Source organism: Hirundo rustica, chromosome 13, assembly GCF_015227805.2.
Source record: "Hirundo rustica isolate bHirRus1 chromosome 13, bHirRus1.pri.v3, whole genome shotgun sequence".
NCBI lineage: Eukaryota > Metazoa > Chordata > Aves > Passeriformes > Hirundinidae > Hirundo > Hirundo rustica.
The window spans coordinates 5,330,494-5,351,708 of NC_053462.1; the positions used below are offsets into that span (position 1 = coordinate 5,330,494).

Genomic DNA, 21,215 nt, shown 5'->3' on the forward strand with positions numbered 1-21,215 from the left:
AAAATGAACTGAATTACCCCTTCAACTGACAGCAGCATACAGTACAACCAGAAATTTTAAATGCATGTGGCATTCCTGTGAAAAAGTTGCTTTTTGGAATGCTGTTAGATTTGCTTCAATACAAATATTACTACAATAGTAGTAGTTAGCTACAGTACTATTGGTTTGGCACACTAACAATATTCAACACAGGAGTGGCTTTACCAGGTGAAAAATCAGAGTAATCTCATGTCACAAACACCTGCTTGTACTGCACAAAACATGAGCAGTGTCCTGGTCTAAACCAAAGCTGAACCCACAAAAAAGCTTCTCTTCAGTTCACTGCAACGCACCCTGTCCTGCTTCCTTCCCCCACAGCAGGGTGGCACGGGGCAGTCCCAGCCCCATCCTGCCACCCCCTGACTGCATTTGGAACCTCAGTTTCCCCTTTTGCACCTGCAGAATTAGCAACATTAAAGAACCGTAGAAGCAGTGAAGGAAAAAAAGAAAAAAAAAAACCAAAACACTGGACAGCAGCTGAAGCAATAAACAATGGAAGATGTGTTTTGCACTAATCAATTAAGTAACTGCTCCTCTGGAACCTCCTGTGTGGCAGAGTTTCCTGTGTTCATCCCAGCTAGGATCCTGCCCCTGAAACGCTGGCATTGGCATGGCTGAGAGCCATTTCTGCTGGGTAGGGGCTGAAGGTGACTGTGGGACTCAGCACTTGAGCACTGACAGTTTAATCAGCCCATGTTCCTCAAGTCTACTCTAGGCAGATTTCAGACACCTGAGAATGTGTCCTCTCCTACCTTATTCAAACAAATCTTATTTACTAATAAAAGAAAATGTTTTTAACAGCACCAACACCCTACCCCACCTCTACCCTTTTGAAGAAACAGGAGTTTGCCATGAAATTTACCTCCTTTACAAAACGAAGGCCTCAGAGGAAAGCCTGCTTTTAAATGATGCTGCCTGTGACACTGAATCCTCCTGCTTCTCATTTCTCCATCATTCTTTCTTAACACTGGCATACCTTTGAGAACCTAACCGAACATACTTAAACAAACTGCCCTAGCAGGGACACCACGAGCTCCCAAAGTGTCAGTGTGCTTTCACAACTTCCATATAGGCTGTGTCCTTATACCTCTTCAACATGGACAGCCAGAGACAGACAGAACATCCCAGCAAAAATTTGTGAAAGGAAAATTTAAAGAAGCCATTCTCTTCTCCCCCCTCCAACAGCTCTGCACACATCAATGCTGCTAACTGTGTTTCCCTAGCCGGAGCTGGTAGAGCTCAGTATTGACACAAATATTTATTTCCTCCTCTCAGCATGGGGACAGTGCTCTGCTACTGCGGAGTCCAAATCCAGGAGTCTTATCTTTTTTGAGACAAAACTCAAATGGGCCTTAATGAAGAACATTAAAGAAGGTTTCTGCATTCTCCTGTGTGTTCTAGGCAGCTGTGGGGCAGAACCAATAAACAGCTGTTACCGAGTGAGAGTTCCCAAACTTACCAAGTACTAACTGAAAAGTGCTAAACAGTCCAGAGGGTCTCAAACAAAAGCAGTTTCTCTGTGCTAATTGGCTGAGCCACAGACTTCTAGCACTCAGCTCCTGACAGCAGTCGACAGCAAAATCAATACCTGTTGCCTAAAGATGCATTAGTGACAAAGTCTTCTCAGGAAGTTTAAATCACAAGGCAACATGTGCTCCTGATTACATCTCCCTAAGAATTCAGCAGAGCTGCTTCTCTGAAACTCATCATGGCTGGTTCTCAATTTTAAATATATGCAAGGACAAAAGAAAAAAATATTCTTCAAGGTGGTAAAAATAAATTGGCAATTATTTTACTGTCTGTTGAAATTCAATAGAGTATTGAAATAATTTTGTGGAGTGCTTATGTCTCTCAACTTACTCTGACTCCTCTTTTCCTAAACTTGACCTGCTTACTTGGAATTACTTGTCAGAAATTTTTTCTCTCCTCTCCTGATATGTACCAGCACCACCACTAAATTAACACATAAGTAACGGAACCTTTCTGAGAGAAGAATGTGAAGTCTGACCTTTTTTCTTGTGATCACGATCAGAAAACCTTTATCTAGTCAAGAGCTGCCTCATTTAGAGTCTGTCTTGGTGAGAGTACCCTGCTGGGCCAAACTGCTCCTCCTGACAACGTTACCAATGCTAAGGATAACAAATGCAGTGCTCAGGGAGGTGCATCAGGACATTCCACTACACATCAGCAGCCTTCAGGAGGGAGGCAATTTCACAGGAATAGGATTGCCATAACAGACTTGATACTAGGCTATCTCCTCTTATTTTAAAGGATGTTTTAGATGTACCTTGAGGTGAGGATGCATCACCCAATGATAAACTGTCAGCAGAAAACAATACATCACAGAAAGTAGTAATGGAAATTTTGTCTTCAAGGGGCAAACATAAAATCCATCTGTTTTGCTTTTGTTTTAGAGAGAGACAGCAAACCTGGCCAAGAATTCAATCGGTTCTATGGGTTTACTTGTTCAACAAGTAACAACAATTCTGTCAATTTACCACAAAACTATCATCACCAAGATGGCCACAGCACTCAAGAGTGCTCCGTTAAAAACTTCAGAAGGCTCCAAATACCAGTCTCATGTTAACTAAAAGTCTTTCATACCTTTTCTCTGTAGCTTCTCACAGGCAGCTCCAGCTCTTTCTCTCCTCCTTCGGCATTTCCAGCTCACTCCTGCCTGTCCCTAGCATGACCTCCTATCCCTTCCTCCTCACAGCACACCCAAGAGACTGCTCTGCTACCTAATTCACTCTTTTATAACGCCCATAGTTGTGAGGGCAAGGCTGTTCCCACTCTTTGATAATTAACACAGCTGCAATGTATGGGGGGAAAGATTGCCTTTGGCATTATCTCTATGTCTTCCCACACAAAACATCTCTTTCCCAAGAAGGTTGATTGTTTTCTCCTTAGAGCCTACCACAAGGAACCTTTTTCAGCTGGAACCCATCACAAAACATCTCTTTTCCAAAAAGCTTACCCATCTTCAAAGATGAGTTTCAGAATATATAAGTCAGTACACTGGTCTCTGAACACATTATTTGCTGATGTCAAACAGCATTGCTGCTAAAGAGATGAGCAGGTGTGGAACATAAGGCTCATTATTTACATGTTTAAACACACTAACACAGCCCTTCTCCCTGTATTTCTTTCTGCAGGCAGTTGTTGGGCACAGAAAGTCTGGGACAAGCACAGCTCCCCTTACATGGGCTGCTTACATGGCTGAAGGCTGTGCTGCCTCCAAAGCTGGGAGGAGCTCAGTAATGTGATGTTACAGTCAGTTTTGTTTGCAGGAAGTGCTCACAGTGACACCCTTCCCTCTCCATTACAATCTTTTTAAATAGCAAAGTTAATAGATCAGCCAGAAGCAGGACATATTGTTTGGACAGCTAAAAGGAATGGATGAGTTCTTTGTACCTGAGATTCTGCCTAATTACTCTGGGGCTGCTAAACACATCGAAAAAACTCTGGGGCAAAAATGATGGCCCTCATTTTCAGACATCAAATAATAAGAAAAAACATTGGTTATGTTCCTTGTGGAGGTGGTGTGATTGATTCCAACTTATTGTGAATTCTGCTTTGGCTTCTCTTTGGAACCAGGAAGTACACAATAATGACATACAGAGTACATATGTGACTGGGAACCAGTAAGCTTTGTTCATGTTCCTGAAATCCTGAAAATAGGAGTTCCCCTAAATCACACCTTTGGATAAATCAAAGCTGAGAAGCTATACAAATGTTTAGCCAGATTTTTTTTAGGGCTGTGTGCAATTACATATGCAGCAATTACCACAGAGCATGATTGATATTGCGATCCCCAGGGCTGACTGAATCCACTGAGCCGGCAGATTTGAGGAAGAGACCTGTTTCAATGTTACAGCACCCAGGTGATGCTTACAAAAGCAGACAAGTCTTTCTTTACATGCAGGTGCATTTTCAGTTCAATCAAGCGTGTGGTAATCAGAGCTTTAAAAATACTGACATTCTGCTGTCCACATTAATGTGCTTGCTGTCAGTGTTTACAGTTTAATGTATCTTCATTGTGGCCATGTCATAATCCCTGCTTAAAGGATACTTGATCTAAATCCTGCTACTTTAGGGAATAATGTATGATTATTATGCTTGTTTTATTAAAGTCCCCTAGGTATTTGCTCACCTCATTAATATATTTCACTGCACATCAATACAGATTGCTCCCTATTAGTTTAGCCATGCAATATAATTAGATTTGTCTTGTCTCAAACAGAATAGTGTTTGTAAGCAGGGATATGGTGAGTTTCCCAAGTCTGGATTATCTCACTATATCTCAAACAGTAATTTCTTTCTTAAAGTCCTGCTTACTGCTTGGGAGGATCTTTGCTTTGTGTATGTTATCTTACCTGTAAATTGTCATTACTGAGCTCTAATGAGCCTGCTTCATTAGCATATTTTGTTCTGCTGACTGAATATTAGTCATAGGGAATAATTGTCTAGAGATGAACATAAAGACTTGCTTTTCCTACAGCTACATACTGTGTTTGAAGGTCAGAAGCCAAGGAGTTACATTCCCATTTAACATTCAGGCTGACCCTTTCAAATAATCCTCGGTGGTTTCCATTTGCACAATCATCAATACAAGTTTTTATCTCTGAAGCTTTACAATGGCAGTAGTATTTCGGCCCTCATTTTTATACATTATAGGGAAAGTAAGAAAAAAGGGGAAATGAAATATCCTAAACCATATTTTTTTTTTTCCAGAAATCACCTTGGTTTTTCAAATTTGTAACACTGAAAAATCTGAGCCATGAAAACTTCATTTTCTCGGTACTTACCAGACATGGGCACTCTCCATGTTGGGTGCTGGTGTTGTGTGACTTGGGTCAGGTCTAGAAAAGAAATTCTGCCCCTGAGACTACTGGAACAGGAAAAAGGGAGAGTTCTGTAGTTTAAAATAGTGTTAGTTTAGTGTTTTCTACGTGTATGATTTTATATTTTCTTTCACATTTCTTCTGAAGCCTGGGGTTGTACTGTCAGCATCCTGTAGATTTGCTTGGCCCACAAGGAAGGAGATGCCGTGAAGTATCTCCTACAATTCAGTGCTAGAATTCTGTTTTTCAGATCAGAGGTGGCCATTAGGGCTGTTTTGATTTTGTACAACACTGAGAATAAACACATTTAAAATATCTGACTTATCTTTCTGATTTATTTGGACATGAGAGCATTTGACTTAATTTCATATGAAAAATTTGCACTGACATAAAATAAATTTAAATCAGTAGTGTAACTTCTACTTAATGATAATTGAAATGTCCTATTATTTTCATCAAAGTAGATATTTTATTATAATTAAACAGCTTAACATTTTTATGCTAAACTGATTTTTGCTAAATTACAGTAGGAAATTCCAACTGCCATATCACATTATAATATTTTGGTACCGGTAATGAATATTGATTGTACATAAATAACTTCAGATAAGCAATGGAGAACATGATAAATAGCATTAATATTTTCTGAATTTTCATTTAATTTAATCTCGTCAAACTTTTCTGATCATCTTTGCATCGACTCCCACTGAAATCTCTGTTTTGTTTTGAATCTTCCCAGAAAACAAAGGGATCTGAAATCCTTTCTTTTTTCTTGCAGATGTGCAATGGTTTAGAGCAGCCCAGGAAGCAGCAGCGTTCAGACCTCAATGGCCCAGTTGACAATAACAACCCCCCCGAGGTAGGTACCAGGCAGCCTTGCAGCAGGGGAGGCAGCCCTCGCACTGGCGCCTTCTCCCTCTCACACACACAAACCTGGGCTCCTTTTCTTTTCCAGAAATGACAATAAATACCGTATCTGCCTACGCTGAAAAGGCTTTGAACTATACCCATGGATTTTTGCCTCCTCATCCATCTTATGTAACTATCTATGGCGTGTATTCAAGCCTAAAAATTTCTGATGGCATGCAGGGTAGGGAGAACACTCCAGAAGCTCTCTTTTTGGATTATTGGAGTGCAAGAGTGGCGTCCAAAAGAAATCGTGTTCTGCTTCCCTTCCTCCCCCGCCCCCTCCCAAAGTCAGTCCTGGCTTAGTCAGCTGTGAAGAGGCACAGTGATAGACAGACCTGCTCTTGTCACTGAAGACTGCAGCAAAGAGGACATCTGAGAATGCAGAATGAGTTATGCTTGGGGCTAGACACAATGAAATGAAATTGAGACTTAAAAGCAGAAGTCTCTTATCTCAAAACCATAACATATTTAGCCTGTAGCCTGTTATATTAACAAAGAGGCACTTTCTAAAGCCTTTTCCCATAATGGAGAAATCAGCCTCTTTCCTGGAAATTTGAATGACTGAGGAGGCTGGCAAAAGAGAAGGAATGGAAGGACTGTATCTGTTCACTGAGACTAGGGACAGGAGCCTGGGAAGAGCACTGCTATGGCCCCTGCTAAGGTAAATGTAATTCTATGTGCTGAGCAGTCAGGGACAGGTCTTTTCTTTCACTGACCCAGAATCTTGCTTTGTAAAACATTGTTAAATGTTCTTTATTGGAAATTTGGGATATCACTAATAGGCAATGTGATCTAGTAGGCAACTGTTTGTATTGGGAATTGCTGGTTTGTATTGTTCACGTGACATCTGACTTCCAAGGCCATTTTCATGGTCTTCCCCATGCCTCCCTTATTTTTTTGTCTGGTGGGGCCTTAAAAAACTTTGAGACTCCCAAGTACAGAGCACTGTGTTACAGGTTGGGTTAATGACTGTGATTTAATGTGTTCAGTGTGCTAAACAGTGCCTGTGTGGCAATGGTCAGCTGTTTAAATATAATAACAATTCATTTCATTGTGTGAAAGTTATTTTGTTACAGCTATACCGTTTTTGTTTCTCGACAGACAAAGAAAGTGTCTTCCTTTCCAAGTTTTGTTGATGGTAAGTTTGACATCATCCATAGTTAAAGTAGGATAAAGTGGAAGCAAATACTTTAATATATATAAAAGATCACAGTCCTAAAAACCAGTCAAGCCCAAGAGAACACAGCTGAGAAGTTTAAGTATTTTAACATTTTCACTCTCCTTATGGCAGTGGGAGCCCAGTGGTGATAAAAAGGAGGAGCAGATAGAGCTCCCAGCAGGATTCAGTTGAAAATGAGCAGCTACAAATGTGGAGGGAGTTAAAAAGGGTGTAACAGTGGGCCCAGCAGGAGTTGAAAAGGGTGTAACAGTGGGCCCAGCAGGAGGTTTATGAATGTTTAAGAGCACTGTGTTCTTCAGAGCACATTGTTGCACTCTGGGAATCAGTTGTCAGCACAAATGGAAAGGTTCTCCAGAACTGACCAAACAATAGCATTCCAATCCTCTGTTCAGGAGAGCAAAGCTTTCATGTGCTTCTTCCATCTCTTCTGCAGTGCTATTACATATATCCTGTTAGAAGAAAAACAAGCCCATTTATTAACACAAGCAGGTGGACAGAAATAAACCAGGACTGTGCTGAAAAATATCATTCTCTGATTCACAGACAGCTGAATAATGTTTTATAGGGAAAATGCTCACAGCTCATCCTGCAAAGAAAATGACTACACTGTAAAGTGAGAAGAGACATTAGGACACTTTCGAGAATCTGATACCTTAGATCTGCCATGAATACACACAATAGAAGCCTTAAAAGAATGTGAAAAACTTAATTTCTAATGCCATTCTCAACTCAGGGAAAACTTAATGCAATTTAGAATAATAGTAGGATGTCCAACACATTTTTCTTTTATTCCTTGATCTCACCATCTTGACCAGCATTTTCTGTTTCAGTAATTTACTTTAAAGAAGTAGAACAAATGGAAAGTTCAAAGATTGTCCCTTCAGGCTGGCATCTGAGGGATATTACATGGAACACTTGGCATGTACTGGCTAACAGGCCCTAAATAGAGGTACATTTAAATGCATTCCCCGAGGGTGGCAGAGACAAGAAAGCAAGCTGATGCTTTGTAATGAGCATCTGCTGATTGTATGGTGGACAAGCATAAAGCAAGGCCAGCATGTACAGAACTTTAAAGCAGGCGAGACAATTCCCCCTCACAGCACTGCAGATACAAGTGCACATTTTAATTTTACTGGGATAAAAAGGTTATGTCTTTTTCTTTAGATACCAGTCAGCTCACTACTCTGATGGAAAGGGGTCAGGATACCCTTTACATAATATCATACCTTTTTTTAGTTCAATCATTTTGCTTGCTCTGATTTTTTCTGTAGTGGCCCAGTATGTGAGGATAAGCTGTCTATTAGGCTTTTTCTATTACAGGTATTATATGGCATTGTCTAATACAAATAAATACATGGCTCACTAGGAGTTTATGATAGCTTACATGACTGCTCTCTGAACTCAGAGAAAAACACAGTTTTTATTATTGATTTGTATGTAGAGTCCCAAAAAGTACAGGACCCTTCTGCCCATAAGAAAAGATTCTTCCAGCTAACACTGCTATTATTCCCTGAGCTTTGGCAGCAACACCACGACCACATTCTGGTTATATTCCTATTCAGTTTTAAAGCACTTCCAGCATGACTCCTTAACTACACTAGCTACAATTGTATCTGTATTGATACGTAGTATTTTTCATATGCCATGTGAACATAAAAATTATCTTTTCATCTATCATCTCTAAATGTCCTTTGCTGTTAGAATTGTTTCAGTAGTAGTAGCACTGCATGCTCATAGGAGTAATTAGTTCTATGTTCAGTGGTTCTGGCTTTTCTGCACTCAGTCCTATCACCATAGATCTTATCTCCTTACACAGTAACAAGCATGATGAAGTAAAGAAGTCAGTCAGGAAAAGGGAGTTGTAAATAGACATTCTGGAAGGTGACTTGTGCCCTGTGACCATTTACTCCTTATGAAAAATCTGCTGCAGTGCCATGTATCCCAAGGCCTCAGTGACTTCATGGAGTCTGATAGTTCAGCAGGAAACTGAACTTCTGTGCTCAGAGTGCAGTCTCTAAATACTGTCTGATTCCTTGGCTTACATCATGATAAGTAGATGTAAAAAATGCATTCCTAACAGATTAAGGAATTCAGTTATGCTAAATTATTGATTTTTTTGTTGTTGTTGAGTTGTTTTTTTTTTATTATTTTATGAATATGAACATTAATTAAAAATGTTTGGACACAGTCTATTTAGTCTAGAAATATCTTTATACTTGTTACATTAGTAGATCAGCAAAAAACCAAGTAATCCCTATTGCTTTAACAAGTGCAGAAATTTGCAGTAAGGTTTTTCAGAAATAGCTATCTAACATTTAAGCACCAATATTCAACATAAAATTCCAATCTTTGCTCACATCAAACTGACCTTCACGTTTGAAACCTGTTCCTTCTTCCCTTCCTCATCAGTAAGCTTTTACACATGCTTAAGTGCTCTGATGAGCTGGGACCTCAGCCAAGTCTGCGTTTTTTGCATTATTTAAAGCAGACAGAGATAAGGGAAGAAAACACCCAGGTGACCCAATTTGACCCTGGCAATTTTCAGCACCATTCCATCCTTCCAACAGATGTCTGGTTTTACCTGACAGTTGCCTTTATGATGGGAAATGTATGTTGAAAATGTCTTCTGCCCAACATGTGTCTTTTTTTGATCCCCTTTTTTTTTTTTTTTAATGTATTATCTATTCCTGTAAGCATTTTCTGCATGCTGTTGATTTATACATGATATAGCTGACTTTGTTGCTAGTACAATGATTCTGCAAAACATAATTTTTTAAAAGCTATGAAGAGACAATGCAATGACATCCAACCAAAAAAGCCCCAGTCTTTAAAGAATCCAAATAAATAACGTCATGATTATAAAATTGTTTAACACGCTAGATTATTTCCATGCTCAAGAATTTTTTCCTACAGATTAGTTAAAAACACCATTGCTGTCACAAACAGCCAAGGCACTGGAAGAAGTGGTTGTTTCCTTTGTAGCATCCATTGGTTGCACAGACCCCAAAGGTACCCTGGGCATTTTGCTCAAGGTAGTAATGATTGTATGAGAATTTGCACAAGGAATTGTGGTTTTACTTGTCTTCAGACCCAAACATTCCAAGAAAATTAATCTAAATTACCTACTAAGGGAGTTTACTTAAGCTGATTTAAACATGTGGGTAAGCCTATTTCTGAGTTAAAGCAATCTTGATTCAATTTAGCCTCATTTACTTAGCCCGAAGTGAATGAAAGAAAACAAAATTAAAGGCACTTTAATTTTGAGTGAGCCTGTTTGATGCAGGTATCTAATGAAGTTTTGGTACCTTAACATTAGATTCACGTTGTTAATTAATTTCCTACGCTGCTGCCCTTGAAACAAGATGTCAGTATCATGCAACATTAGTATTTTGTTGCATGCTGGAAGAAGTACAGATGTACGAGACTAGGTTTTAGACTTGAAAAGACAAATTAATGACAACATCAGAAGAGGCACCATACAAAATACACCATCCATCTGCTGAAAAACATAATGGTACAGAGATGGAAGCAAGGAGAAGCAGTGATACAGGAACAGAGTTCTTGTGGATTTTTCATTTTCTTTGATTTCTTTTAGGGAATTAAGGCTGCAAGAACCAGGATTGTTTTTTGAGATATTGAAAGGCTTGGCCTTTATGAAGAGTTTCAGTGACTTCTAAATTACTGGCTTCTCAAGGATTTCTTTTGAGGGTTTTCATACTTTCATACTTCTAGTGGAGATACTTTTTTACACTTTCCCAATACTTCAAAAATTTTAAATTCCACAGAATTTTATTCTGAGTTATAATGAAGCTCCAAACCATTACTGGATTTGTACAGATGTGAGCTAAATCAAATGTGTTCTGTTGTATATAATTATCCTTTTGAAGATTAAAACTGTGGTGTTTGATAGCAAACCAAGCAACTCCAATTTGTGTGAGCATTGTTAGTTAATCTCAGGTCTCTGAAGAGTACAGAACTGGTATAAATATATATCTACATGTTTATATACCTTGAGTACGGAATTACAAAGACTCTGGGTTTTTCAGGGGGTTGTGATTTCTGGCAGGTGGATTTGAGATCTGCAGGGATGAATTAGTGTCAGCAACACTGCCTAAAGAGGAAAGTCACTCCTTTTAATCGTGTATACTCTGTTGGAAGATTTTTGCTAAATTAGAATGGGAATACAAAGGATAGGAAAGCTCACTAAAAGGTGTATTTGTAAACCACTATTTCAGTACATTTAATCAGCATAGCATGCCATATATTGTTTTTCTTTTCCATGTAATAATCTTTCACATTGAGTTGATTATAAATAAATTGAACACTGAACAATAAACATTTTTTAAATTAACATTCTCCTTCATTTTTCTCCTCACACAAGATTTTTATACTTTAAAAGAAGTGCATTAGAAGGTCATCAAGTGGGTCTAGCTCAGAGCACATTTCTTTTATAAAACTGTTGAGGGATAAAAAATATTCACAATCAAGAGATTTCAGCCAAGCTCTGGAATGGCTGTTCTTTACTGTCCATCTAATCGAGTTGGATGTAGAGCTTAACAGCTCACTAAAGAGGATGGTGAGCACAGTCCCAGTATTAGAAAGGTTGTTCAAGCCTCAATGTCCTTTATTCAATTTCTCATCTCCCCACTCCTTAGAAAGGCAGTAACTGTAAATGCCTCCTGTCAGTTCCAGGACCTTGTGAACCTGAGGACCTCATTGATGGAATCATCTTTGCAGCCAATTACCTGGGCTCCACCCAGCTGCTGTCTGAGCGCAACCCTTCCAAAAACATCCGAATGATGCAGGCCCAGGAGGCAGTGAGTCGTGTCAAGGTAGGGGATCTTTATGGGCTGTACAACACCCCCTGATCCTTTAACAGCTGATCCCTGACTGGTGCAGGATCTGCAGCCTCACGCCTCCCCTGAGGTGCACTCTGGTAAGTATAGATCAGTATTGTAAACACCCTTAGGCTACAGTGCTCGCTGTGAAAATACATACAGAAAAATATAAATTATTCTGGAGTCTATTCAAAATTCTTTGGAAGCTGCTTAACAAATTCAGGTATGAGAGACAAATTGCAGATTGCAATTAGAAAATATTCCAGTGGCAAAGCACTGGGATATTTGTTTGACTGTGGTTTTACTCCTCTGTTATTACTTCTTTTCACTTACTACATATTGAGAAATGTATCATTATTATTACTTATATTCTGAATTTTTAAGGACAGGTATATTAACTGCTATTGTGTTTGGATTTGGTGTTATTTACAGTGAACAGTTTCTTTCTATATAATGTATCATAGACTGCTTCGTACATATGTGTAAAGAAAATAGTTTTACGGTTAAGAATCTAAGCAGGAGATTTCTATTTTAGAAGTTATTTTACCTCTGCTGTAAATACCTCATCTGAATAAACACACTGTTAGAGGCAGGTTTAAATGCTAGGAGAAAAAGTATGTGCATAGTCAATGAAATATTTAATTGCTAAAATTTGCATGGCTTTGAAGGAAACGAGTTTGGAAAGGCCACTTACGAGAGATTGTCATGACTGATGATTGATTTAGCATTTAGAAAGAAATGGGATGCAGGAAAGGTCCAGTTCTTTAAACTTTCCAAACCTTTCTGTTTCTATTTAGCATATTGCTATTCTCAAGGTACTGTAATTGTTGATTGCAATTAACTCCCTAGAAGCTGTTTTATGTATTAATACCAACCCAAATCTCTCAGGGGTACTCGAGTACTCTAGACAGTCATGGCAGGGAGCTTGAGCTGTGTTTTGACCAACAGTTACATGTAGATGTGTGATGAACATGGAGACAAAACCTTGGCTTTAAGATGCATGTGCTGCCATTTTTGAGTGCTGTAAATTTGGCAGGATAAGTGCTGGGAGCAGCTGATAACAGACCAGCTTTGGTACCAATTCTTTTGTAATCGATTGTCAGTGTGCATAATGCCACGAAATCCAATTATGCTTGAGAACTGCATAAGGTATAAACAAATCTTTCTCTCTTGCACATCCTTCCCCCACTGCTCCCAGTTTTTTAATTTTCAGCAGTCTGAATTCAGTCAAAGTTTCCCTGACTTCCCACACTGTCTTTTCTCTTTCCCTGTGTGTACATCTGTCTGCATTCTTTTTTTTTATGCTACTCCTCAGAGGATGCAAAAGGCGGCTAAAATCAAGAAAAAAGCGGTGTGTAAACTGTTTTTCTTGAATGCTAATGTTTACTTACATTTTTGTTGTCCTTGTTTGCCATGGAATGTCATGTCTTTCATTACAGATCCTCAAAAAGTTGTCATTTTGATTTGTTCTTTGGTCTGCAGTAGAATAGTGAATGGAGTAAAATGAACTCATTTTCTTCATTGTTCATTTGCTGGAGTGCCTGTCTGCTGCCCTTCTCCTGTTGAATACCTGTGATTTGTTTACTCCAGATGTACAGCCATTGTTATCGGGGAGATGTTTTTGAATGTAATGCTTATTTTGATTTTACTAACCAAAGCAGTAAGACGTACTTCCTGTGACTTACTCTGTATTTATTAAATGATTGTTGATATTTAAAACCAAAATAAATTCACCACATAGTAGCTGGAACAATTCATACAGGAAACATTGCACTCAGTTAGAAACAATACTTCAAATAACTAAATACAGTTGGCAAAAATATCACCATAAGGATGGAAGCAATACAAGTGGCCTCTGCCAAAGTATGTGCTTGCTTTGTATTTTGCTGGAAGATAATTTGAATAAAATTAATCTAAATGAATTATAGGCATAGCTAAGCCTTTATAACTCCAAAAAGGATTAGCAAGTACATCATTCTCATGAGCCAGTGCCTGACCTGGAGACTGGTGCCCGCCTTTAGCCCAGGCTGAGACAATCTGTGGCCATTTTATTCTGAGGCCGCTGCCACAGGTGCTGCTCAATACCAGCTGCAGTGGTGCCCTGTGGCCAGGCAGCTTGGAGGAACCCATATGTTCCTGCTGGACCAGAGAGCTAGGGAAGCTCTTGGACAATGCTTCAGTGAGTGGTAGCAGCTGCTTTGCCACCTCTCCTCCTGTTTTCTCAAGTGGACAGAGCCAGGACTCCCACTGGAGCGTGGCATCCCATCATAGTCCCTCCTGCTCCGTGACCGTGCCACCTGCTGGGGGATGGAAGTGTTTCCCTAGTGAGCAGTGCTCAGAAGTTGTGGTCTAAAAGTGCCCCGATGGCCTTCTGTGATATGAGAGAAACATTAGTTCAGTGCTCAGTTCTTTATTTTCTAGGGAAAAAAACCCCAAAGCTAAAAAAAGTGTCCTAAACCTTCCCACAGTACTGAGCATCAGTTTGCACTTTTGGTGAGCTCACTGAAAGTGGCAAGGGATAAACAGCTGATGGGGACTAAGTCACCTTCTCAGTTCTCCTACTTTATCAAGTCTGATGCCTCAAGTACTGAAGTGCATCAGTGAGAAAGTGAGGAAAAAACAGCCATACTTTTTCTCCTGTTTTGGCTACAAATAGAGAATTTTGATACTTGAGCTGTCAATCCCACAGGCTCCAAAAATTCCCTCTTACCCAGAAGATCAGAGTAGGCTTCACTCTGTCGATGCCGTAAATGTACTCTTTGCACGTCTTTAGAAACACCTTTGAATAGCCAGCTCTGTAATGGTTTCAAGTTGCCTCACATCACATTTTGCTTGAAGCAGTCAGTGAATTTGTCATTCTGAAAATTAAAAATCCCTTGTAACAAAGCATCTGTCTTTTAGACCTCAGAGGGAGATTCCCAGGCCTTGACTGAAGTGGATCTGTTCATCTCCACACAGAGAATCAAAGTTCTAAATGCTGATACACAGGTAAGTTGGATTTAAACTCTTGGAAAATAATGTTGAGTTAGACTGTGATCTTATGCAATTCATGGGACACTTTATCATTCAGAATGAGCTCCTATTGTTCTAGCACTTGCCAATATAGTAAGACTGAGTCCTGTTTTGCTTATTTGATATATTAGAAGATATGTTGCTATAATTGAACTATAATTCAATTCAGTGAAAAAAAATATTCAAAAGCCTTTCAGAGTGCATATACACCACTCCTCTGGTACAGCTTCAGAACCCAGATTTACAGTCCAACAGGGAAGTCGTTTGCTGCTTTGACTAAACCATTCATATCATGCCATTTTTAACATTTAATCTCAATTTTTTTCCATAAATCACATTGAGCCACCATCCTCTTGCCTAAGGTAAATTATTAATCATTCACATAAAAGCAGCCTCTGGAGATCACAGCAATGATCAGCCTCATCTTCTAGGAATGCTTGTATATTCAATAAGAGGTGATCCTCATAAAAAGGCGTTTTTGAGGAATTTGCAACTAAATACAAAGATTTTATACATGAATCCCAATATTTAGTAATCTCACAAGATCTCTGGACTTTGTCATACTTACAGGAAGTCTTCAAATTTTTGTTCTTATGAGAGATATTGAAAAGGGTGATTTTAGCAATGTTTTGTCAAAAGTAAATCCTGTCAAGTCAATCTTTTTCTTTGTTTAGGGGATATATTTGTCCATGGCACAGAAGCAGCACATCACCGCTTTACTTAGATAAGGCTTTAATATCGTATAATATTTTCTAGATTATATGATCTAGATATGTATCTAGAGACAAAAGCAGGCTTATAAAACCTTCGGAGCGTAGTTATGTCTGATATATTGCCATCTATGTGCCAGTGTAAAGAGAAAAAGGGCAGACTGAGACTCACAAGCATGTTTCTCTAATGTAGTACTGTTCAGAATTTTCAAAAATAACTTGGAAAATAGAAAGAGAAAATGGTTATTGAACCTGTATCTTGGTGTATCAGATCAGAGTTCAGAAATATGGCTAAATGAAGAAATTAAGAGCTGAAACTCTACGAGACACTTGCACAAAGATAAATGTAGCACTCTACATTTAGGGTTTCATTTTTAATTAAATTTTTTCTTAAACAATGGAAACTATGAAACATCTTCTTCTGAAATTTATGAGAACATTACTGTCCTTTAATGTGAGGGTAATGATAGTATCTCCAGGAAATGGATTATTTTTCTTTTAATATAAGCAAATGTCCTTAGCATGCCACTGGAACTCCCATGAGATGAGCCAGATGAGTGGAATAGCCCACCTAACATGGGCAGCAATATTTACAACCTGCCACCCAGAAATCATCCTGAAACTGCATTTCATCCACCATAAGCTACACCATGATCGGTTGTGGCTCAGCCTTTTCTTGACCTCATGGTAAACATGCATCATCCAGAGATTATATTATCAAAGCTGATAACTACTTTTTGCATTAGCAGAAAACAACATGCTCATAATTATCAGTGTAAAGATGGCTACAGAGAGTTATTAATAAATCAACTGCTCCAGTTTATAGCTGGAATGAATGGCAGTTAACAGGTATGGTGTCCTCATAGAGTAAGGATTAGTCTTAGTGGAAGTCGTTCTTACTTCTTTAAATAGTTCAGCATTTCAGTTGAACACCAATCTTTTTAAAAATAAAAAGGGAAGTAGCCCATAAACACTGTCAAAAAACCTGACATCTTACTCTTCTAATCCCCTGAGATTTGTAGTGATGCAAAATGCAATGCTCCATCATGAGTGGTGTCTAATATCTGAGCTGTTCAACCAGAGGAAAATAGTAATAGTGGAAATTGTTCTAATTCTAAGCTCTGTAGTGTTTGCCCTGGGGTTTTGATTGTGTTTTTTGTTGGTTTGGTTTTGTTTGGTTGGTTGGTTTTTTTTTTTTACAGTGTGTCTTTCAGAGAGCTGTAACAGAATTATTCCCATGATTTTTGGCTTTTTTCAGTACTAATGAAGTTCCTGGCTGGTGTAATTACCATGGGTCTATTTCAGCTGGGGTGGCAGCTGGCAGAGACAATCTGTACTTTCATGGCCTTATCAATTCTATAAACCCTATTTCTGCAGTATGCCATGTGTTTTATTTTATCTGTAGTGTTGTACAGCTCACATGAAGCAACAGCTGAGTGAAAATGTAAAACTCCCATTCAGAAAATGACATGCAGCAAGGTTCAAAATGGTGAGCAGCACCAGTCAGGTGCACTCCCAGGCTGGAGGAGAGCCAGCAGTGGTGATTCTATTGCCCTGAACAGCACTTGGAGGAGGCACCCCTGCCACTTTCTGGTTGCTTATGCATTTAGCTGCTGAATACATTCAGCCCAAGTCGAGCACCTGTTCAGGGATGAAGTAGGAGCAGCCTTATGTTTGGCCACGTGCCTTTGAAGGAGAGGAATTCTTCCCTGTGCCACAGCTTTGTGGAGTTGCACTCAGAGCCCCAAACCAGCAGAAGCCACAGCAGCTTCTCCCAGCTTCTTGCTCCGTCAGTGAAGAGAAGCTGGGGGTGAAGCAACTGGGAAAAAGAAGAAAGAAAAATAAAGATACAGAGCTCTCAAATGTGTATGTGCAGATCTCTGGTGCATGATCGGCTCCATAAAATCGCCTGACTCATTAGGCTGTCTAATTCACACTCCCACAGGACTACAGCACTTTAAACCTTGGAGGAATGCTTAGGTTTTTTCCTTCAGCTGTTCTTTGGGTTTCAAGAAAAACAAGAAACAAGATTCTAAAAGAATTCCATGGAAAATAAGGGAGAATCTGAGAATGGGCAATCTAGGCAGGAGAAAAGAGCAACGGTTTCAGAAAAGCACACAAGAAGCTGAATTTCTAAGGACAAATATAAGGACAACAAGGTTGGAACGGATGGGACTAGAAAAGGGATAAGGGAAAGAACAGAGAGGAAAAAATTGGCAGAAATGGAGGGATTTATGGGAAAGTAAAGAAGGAGAGGGGTGAAAAAGAGATATTGGTAATGGAAAATTGAGTACAATGGAATACGGAGAGAGAAAGTTAAAAGTCAAGACATAAGTCAAAAGTAAACTCATGTTTACAGTCACTAGATAGTATTTTCCTTATTCTTAACAGGAAAAATGTGGAAGGGATAGGGAAAATGATTGCTTTCACCCCCTACAAGGGGAAAATAAAACTCAAACCCTTTGAGTAACCTGTGTGTGATGATATGGGCAGAAAGCCTTTCTTGGCAGGTGAGATGAAATGCCTTCATTTTCCCAATGCATTCACTCTTGTGTACACTGCATGTATGATTACACCCTTACACAATACTTGGTGCACACTGCTGAAAAGCAATTATCTCTGCAGAGTTCCCAACATCCTGCTGAGAGATGTCCATTATAAAACATTTCTCCATTCTGACAGAAGTGCTGTAAATCCTCCAGAGCTGCCGCAGCCTTTAGAGACACTCCCCAAACCACTTCTTAACCATCATTACTTTTCATAGCTTAGGGATAAGCATTATTTCAAGCCTGAGAAGAATCATTACAATAATTTTATGGGTAGTGTTTATCTTCAGCAAGACAAGTGGTTCTAAGAAACAATGATAATTTATATTTTGTCTGTCAAGTTAAATTGTACTGAAATTCTTAAAACAATTACTTTTGTTGACTTGAAGAACAATCCTTCTTCCTTAGGCTCTATAAAACTATTCAACTAATGCTAAACTAGTGCCAAGCTGTTTACATAAAGAACGCCGTGGCTTATATAAATTATTAAAATCGTGAAATATCTTGTACCACATTTTTTTGCTCCAATTAAGATGGAATTTGGTGGATGCTTTTAGCTGTTCGGGGTGAGGGATGGGGATGGTCAGGACACATCCTCAACTAGTTTGATCACTACAACTATTCTTCTTCTGGTTGTTTCTAGTTTGAGCAATAGATGAAAGCCTGGAAAAACTCTCCGAACTGACCAGTGATTCTGGCCCCAGCCAGAAGCAGTTTTCAGATGTGCCCTTTCTATTTCTTTAAGAACAGTTCATCATAACAACAGCAATGTATGTAAAGAAATAACATAATTTTCCAACAGCATGAAAATAAACGTAAAACAGTATCATAGCTCTTCATACTTGCTTTACAGCAGCAACCATGCTGAATTTGCTCTGGCAACGCTTCCATTGAAGCCAATGACTTGAACAGCCACTGTGGTTCCCTTGGGAATCGGGGCCCATTGACTGCAGAGGGAATATCCGGTCTGGGCCCATAGGAAGTGCTTCTGTAGTTTTTGTTTTTCTCAAGCAGCAGGCAGATGCAGTATTTGTAGGAGAGCAGTAGGCATGGAGAACTGCCTGGTTTGTCCTTTGTGCAGGAAACGATGATGGACCACGCGCTGCGCACCATCTCCTACATCGCCGACATCGGGAACATCGTGGTGCTGATGGCGCGGCGCCGCATGCCCAGATCCGCCTCCCAGGACTGCATCGAAACCACTCCTGGTGCCCAGGAGGGCAAGAAGCAGTACAAAATGATCTGCCACGTCTTTGAATCAGAGGATGTAAGTAAATGGAATTTATTTAAACAACATAGGTCACGTGGAGATCTCTAAAGTCAGTGGCCACTCAAGGGCAGAATTAACCTGTGGGATATCAAACTGATAATTCTTCCTGGATTATATCCTTCAGTTCAGTGGGTTGGCACAAAATGACACATATGTGCCTCCAGGCACTTGGAATGAGGTGGAACCATTCTGGACTTCTTTTTAACTGAAGCCAATTGCTTCTACTGCCTTGGCAGGGCTGCACAAGGCTGCCTGACAGCCAGTCCTGGTTCCCTGTGGCTACCGACCTGTGGTTGTATGTACTCTCAAACGTGCCGCTTGATCCTTCGGTGTTTAGGAACACATTCAACTGTTTATTTTTCAGTTCTCTTTTTCATTCTTAGCAAAGATTATGAATTAGAATTTTCATATAGAATCTTAGAGTTCTGTCTGTCTCTGCTACACATCCTGTTTCACTGTTGTGAAAAGTGCTGATGTGCCATCCCATACCTCTTTTGACAAAAGACGATAACCTTTCTGCTGCTGTATATCCAGGACTGGGATTGTAGTGAATTAGGTACCTGTGTTTGAAGTGGCAGAGCAAGGAACTTGAACCTAAAACATTTATGGAAAAATATACCAAGCCAGTAAAAGAGAAAAAAGAAGATTTGTTGTCTGTTTCTAACTTGACAGTGAGAGGCAGTACTACATACTTCTCATCACTGTTATTTTAGGAACAGCTGTAGATATAATTTCTAGGTATATATTTAGATATAATACCAATTAAAAAATAATGGAGTTCTTTGGGTCAGACAGTTATAGCTCAGAGGTTGCATATATTTTGAGCTAAGCAATCCATTTTGATTATTTTAAAGCAATTAAGCCTGTGAAGGAGAAATGGTGTTGTCTAAGGTTAGAGTGCTAGACTGGGGTTGTTCTGAGACCCAGTTAGCTCAGCTCTCTCACAGCTTTGCTTGGGTGACCTTTTCAAGCAACTTAATTACATTATCTCTAAGTTGTGCATAACGCTGAAGACTTTCATGAACATTCATAAGAGAGAGAGATGAAATTAAGATGTGAGAACTGGCTGTTACTGGCAGCAATAGAATAGAGCATGACTTCTGGAGACTCTGGTTTTGGGAATGTGGAATGAAGGCAAAGACAGAGGATGAACTACAGAGAAAGCAGTGGCAATGGAGATCAGAAGGACTCAGTAAGGACTGGTGATGAACTTTAATAATAGAATGATATGAAAATGTCCTGAGTGACTTCTGTACTACCATACCACCCAGGGCAGTGCTCACAGCACCAAGCCTGACCCAGCTCAAGAAGCATTTGGACAATGCTCTCAGGTGCACTGGAATTTTGGAGATGTCCTGTGCAGAGCCAGGAGTTGGACTTGATGATCCTGATGAATCCCTTCCAACTCAGCATATTCTGTGATTCTGTACAAACCGCTTGGTGTAGAGTGAAGGCTCAAAAATACACTTTAAGATATGAAGAAACATACAACAAGGATTTGTGACTGGTTAGGCTACTTATGTCCTTGATTTTCTAAAGTCATTTTCCGGTCGAGCTGATTGGTGCTTTTGTGTACAGCAACACAAATGAAATAAAGAAAAAACCTTTTAGCATCAAAGAAAACACTTGATCAGTAGATTGTAAGAAGATACAGGTTTATAATGTCCAGAAGACCCTATGCATTCAAAATGCATTTAAAATGTACTGACTGTCTAAGAAGGTGTGTAGTATTTCCAGAATACAGGTTTGATTAGTAATATTTTTAGGAAGTGTAAGGTGCAATTAACATTTCATGTCATCAGGAGTTACATGCCCCAATGACCCCACAAATGATGACCCACAAATATACAAAACTCAACATGGCATT

At 39.4% G+C, this 21,215-nt stretch overlaps 1 protein-coding gene across 6 annotated transcripts in view; it reads left to right on the forward strand.

Annotated features, from left to right (window-relative positions):
• APBA2 (amyloid beta precursor protein binding family A member 2) overlaps window positions 1–21,215 on the forward strand; it is an 89,065-nt gene that overhangs the window by 56,057 nt on the left and 11,793 nt on the right. For 4 of the 6 annotated variants that reach the window (XR_009208278.1, XM_040076992.2, XM_040076993.2 and 1 more), the window contains 6 exons: window positions 5,662–5,742; window positions 6,894–6,930; window positions 11,659–11,804; window positions 13,126–13,161; window positions 14,712–14,798; window positions 19,160–19,345. Coding sequence is in view for 5 of the 6 variants with exons in the window: in XM_040076992.2 (XP_039932926.1) it covers window positions 5,662–5,742; window positions 6,894–6,930; window positions 11,659–11,804; window positions 13,126–13,161; window positions 14,712–14,798; window positions 19,160–19,345 (573 nt within the window). In the remaining variant the exon portion in view is untranslated. The remainder of the gene's footprint in view (window positions 1–5,661; window positions 5,743–6,893; window positions 6,931–11,658; window positions 11,805–13,125; window positions 13,162–14,711; window positions 14,799–19,159; window positions 19,346–21,215) is intronic. The other 2 variants (XM_040076995.1, XM_040076996.2) reach the window with 1 other exon arrangement.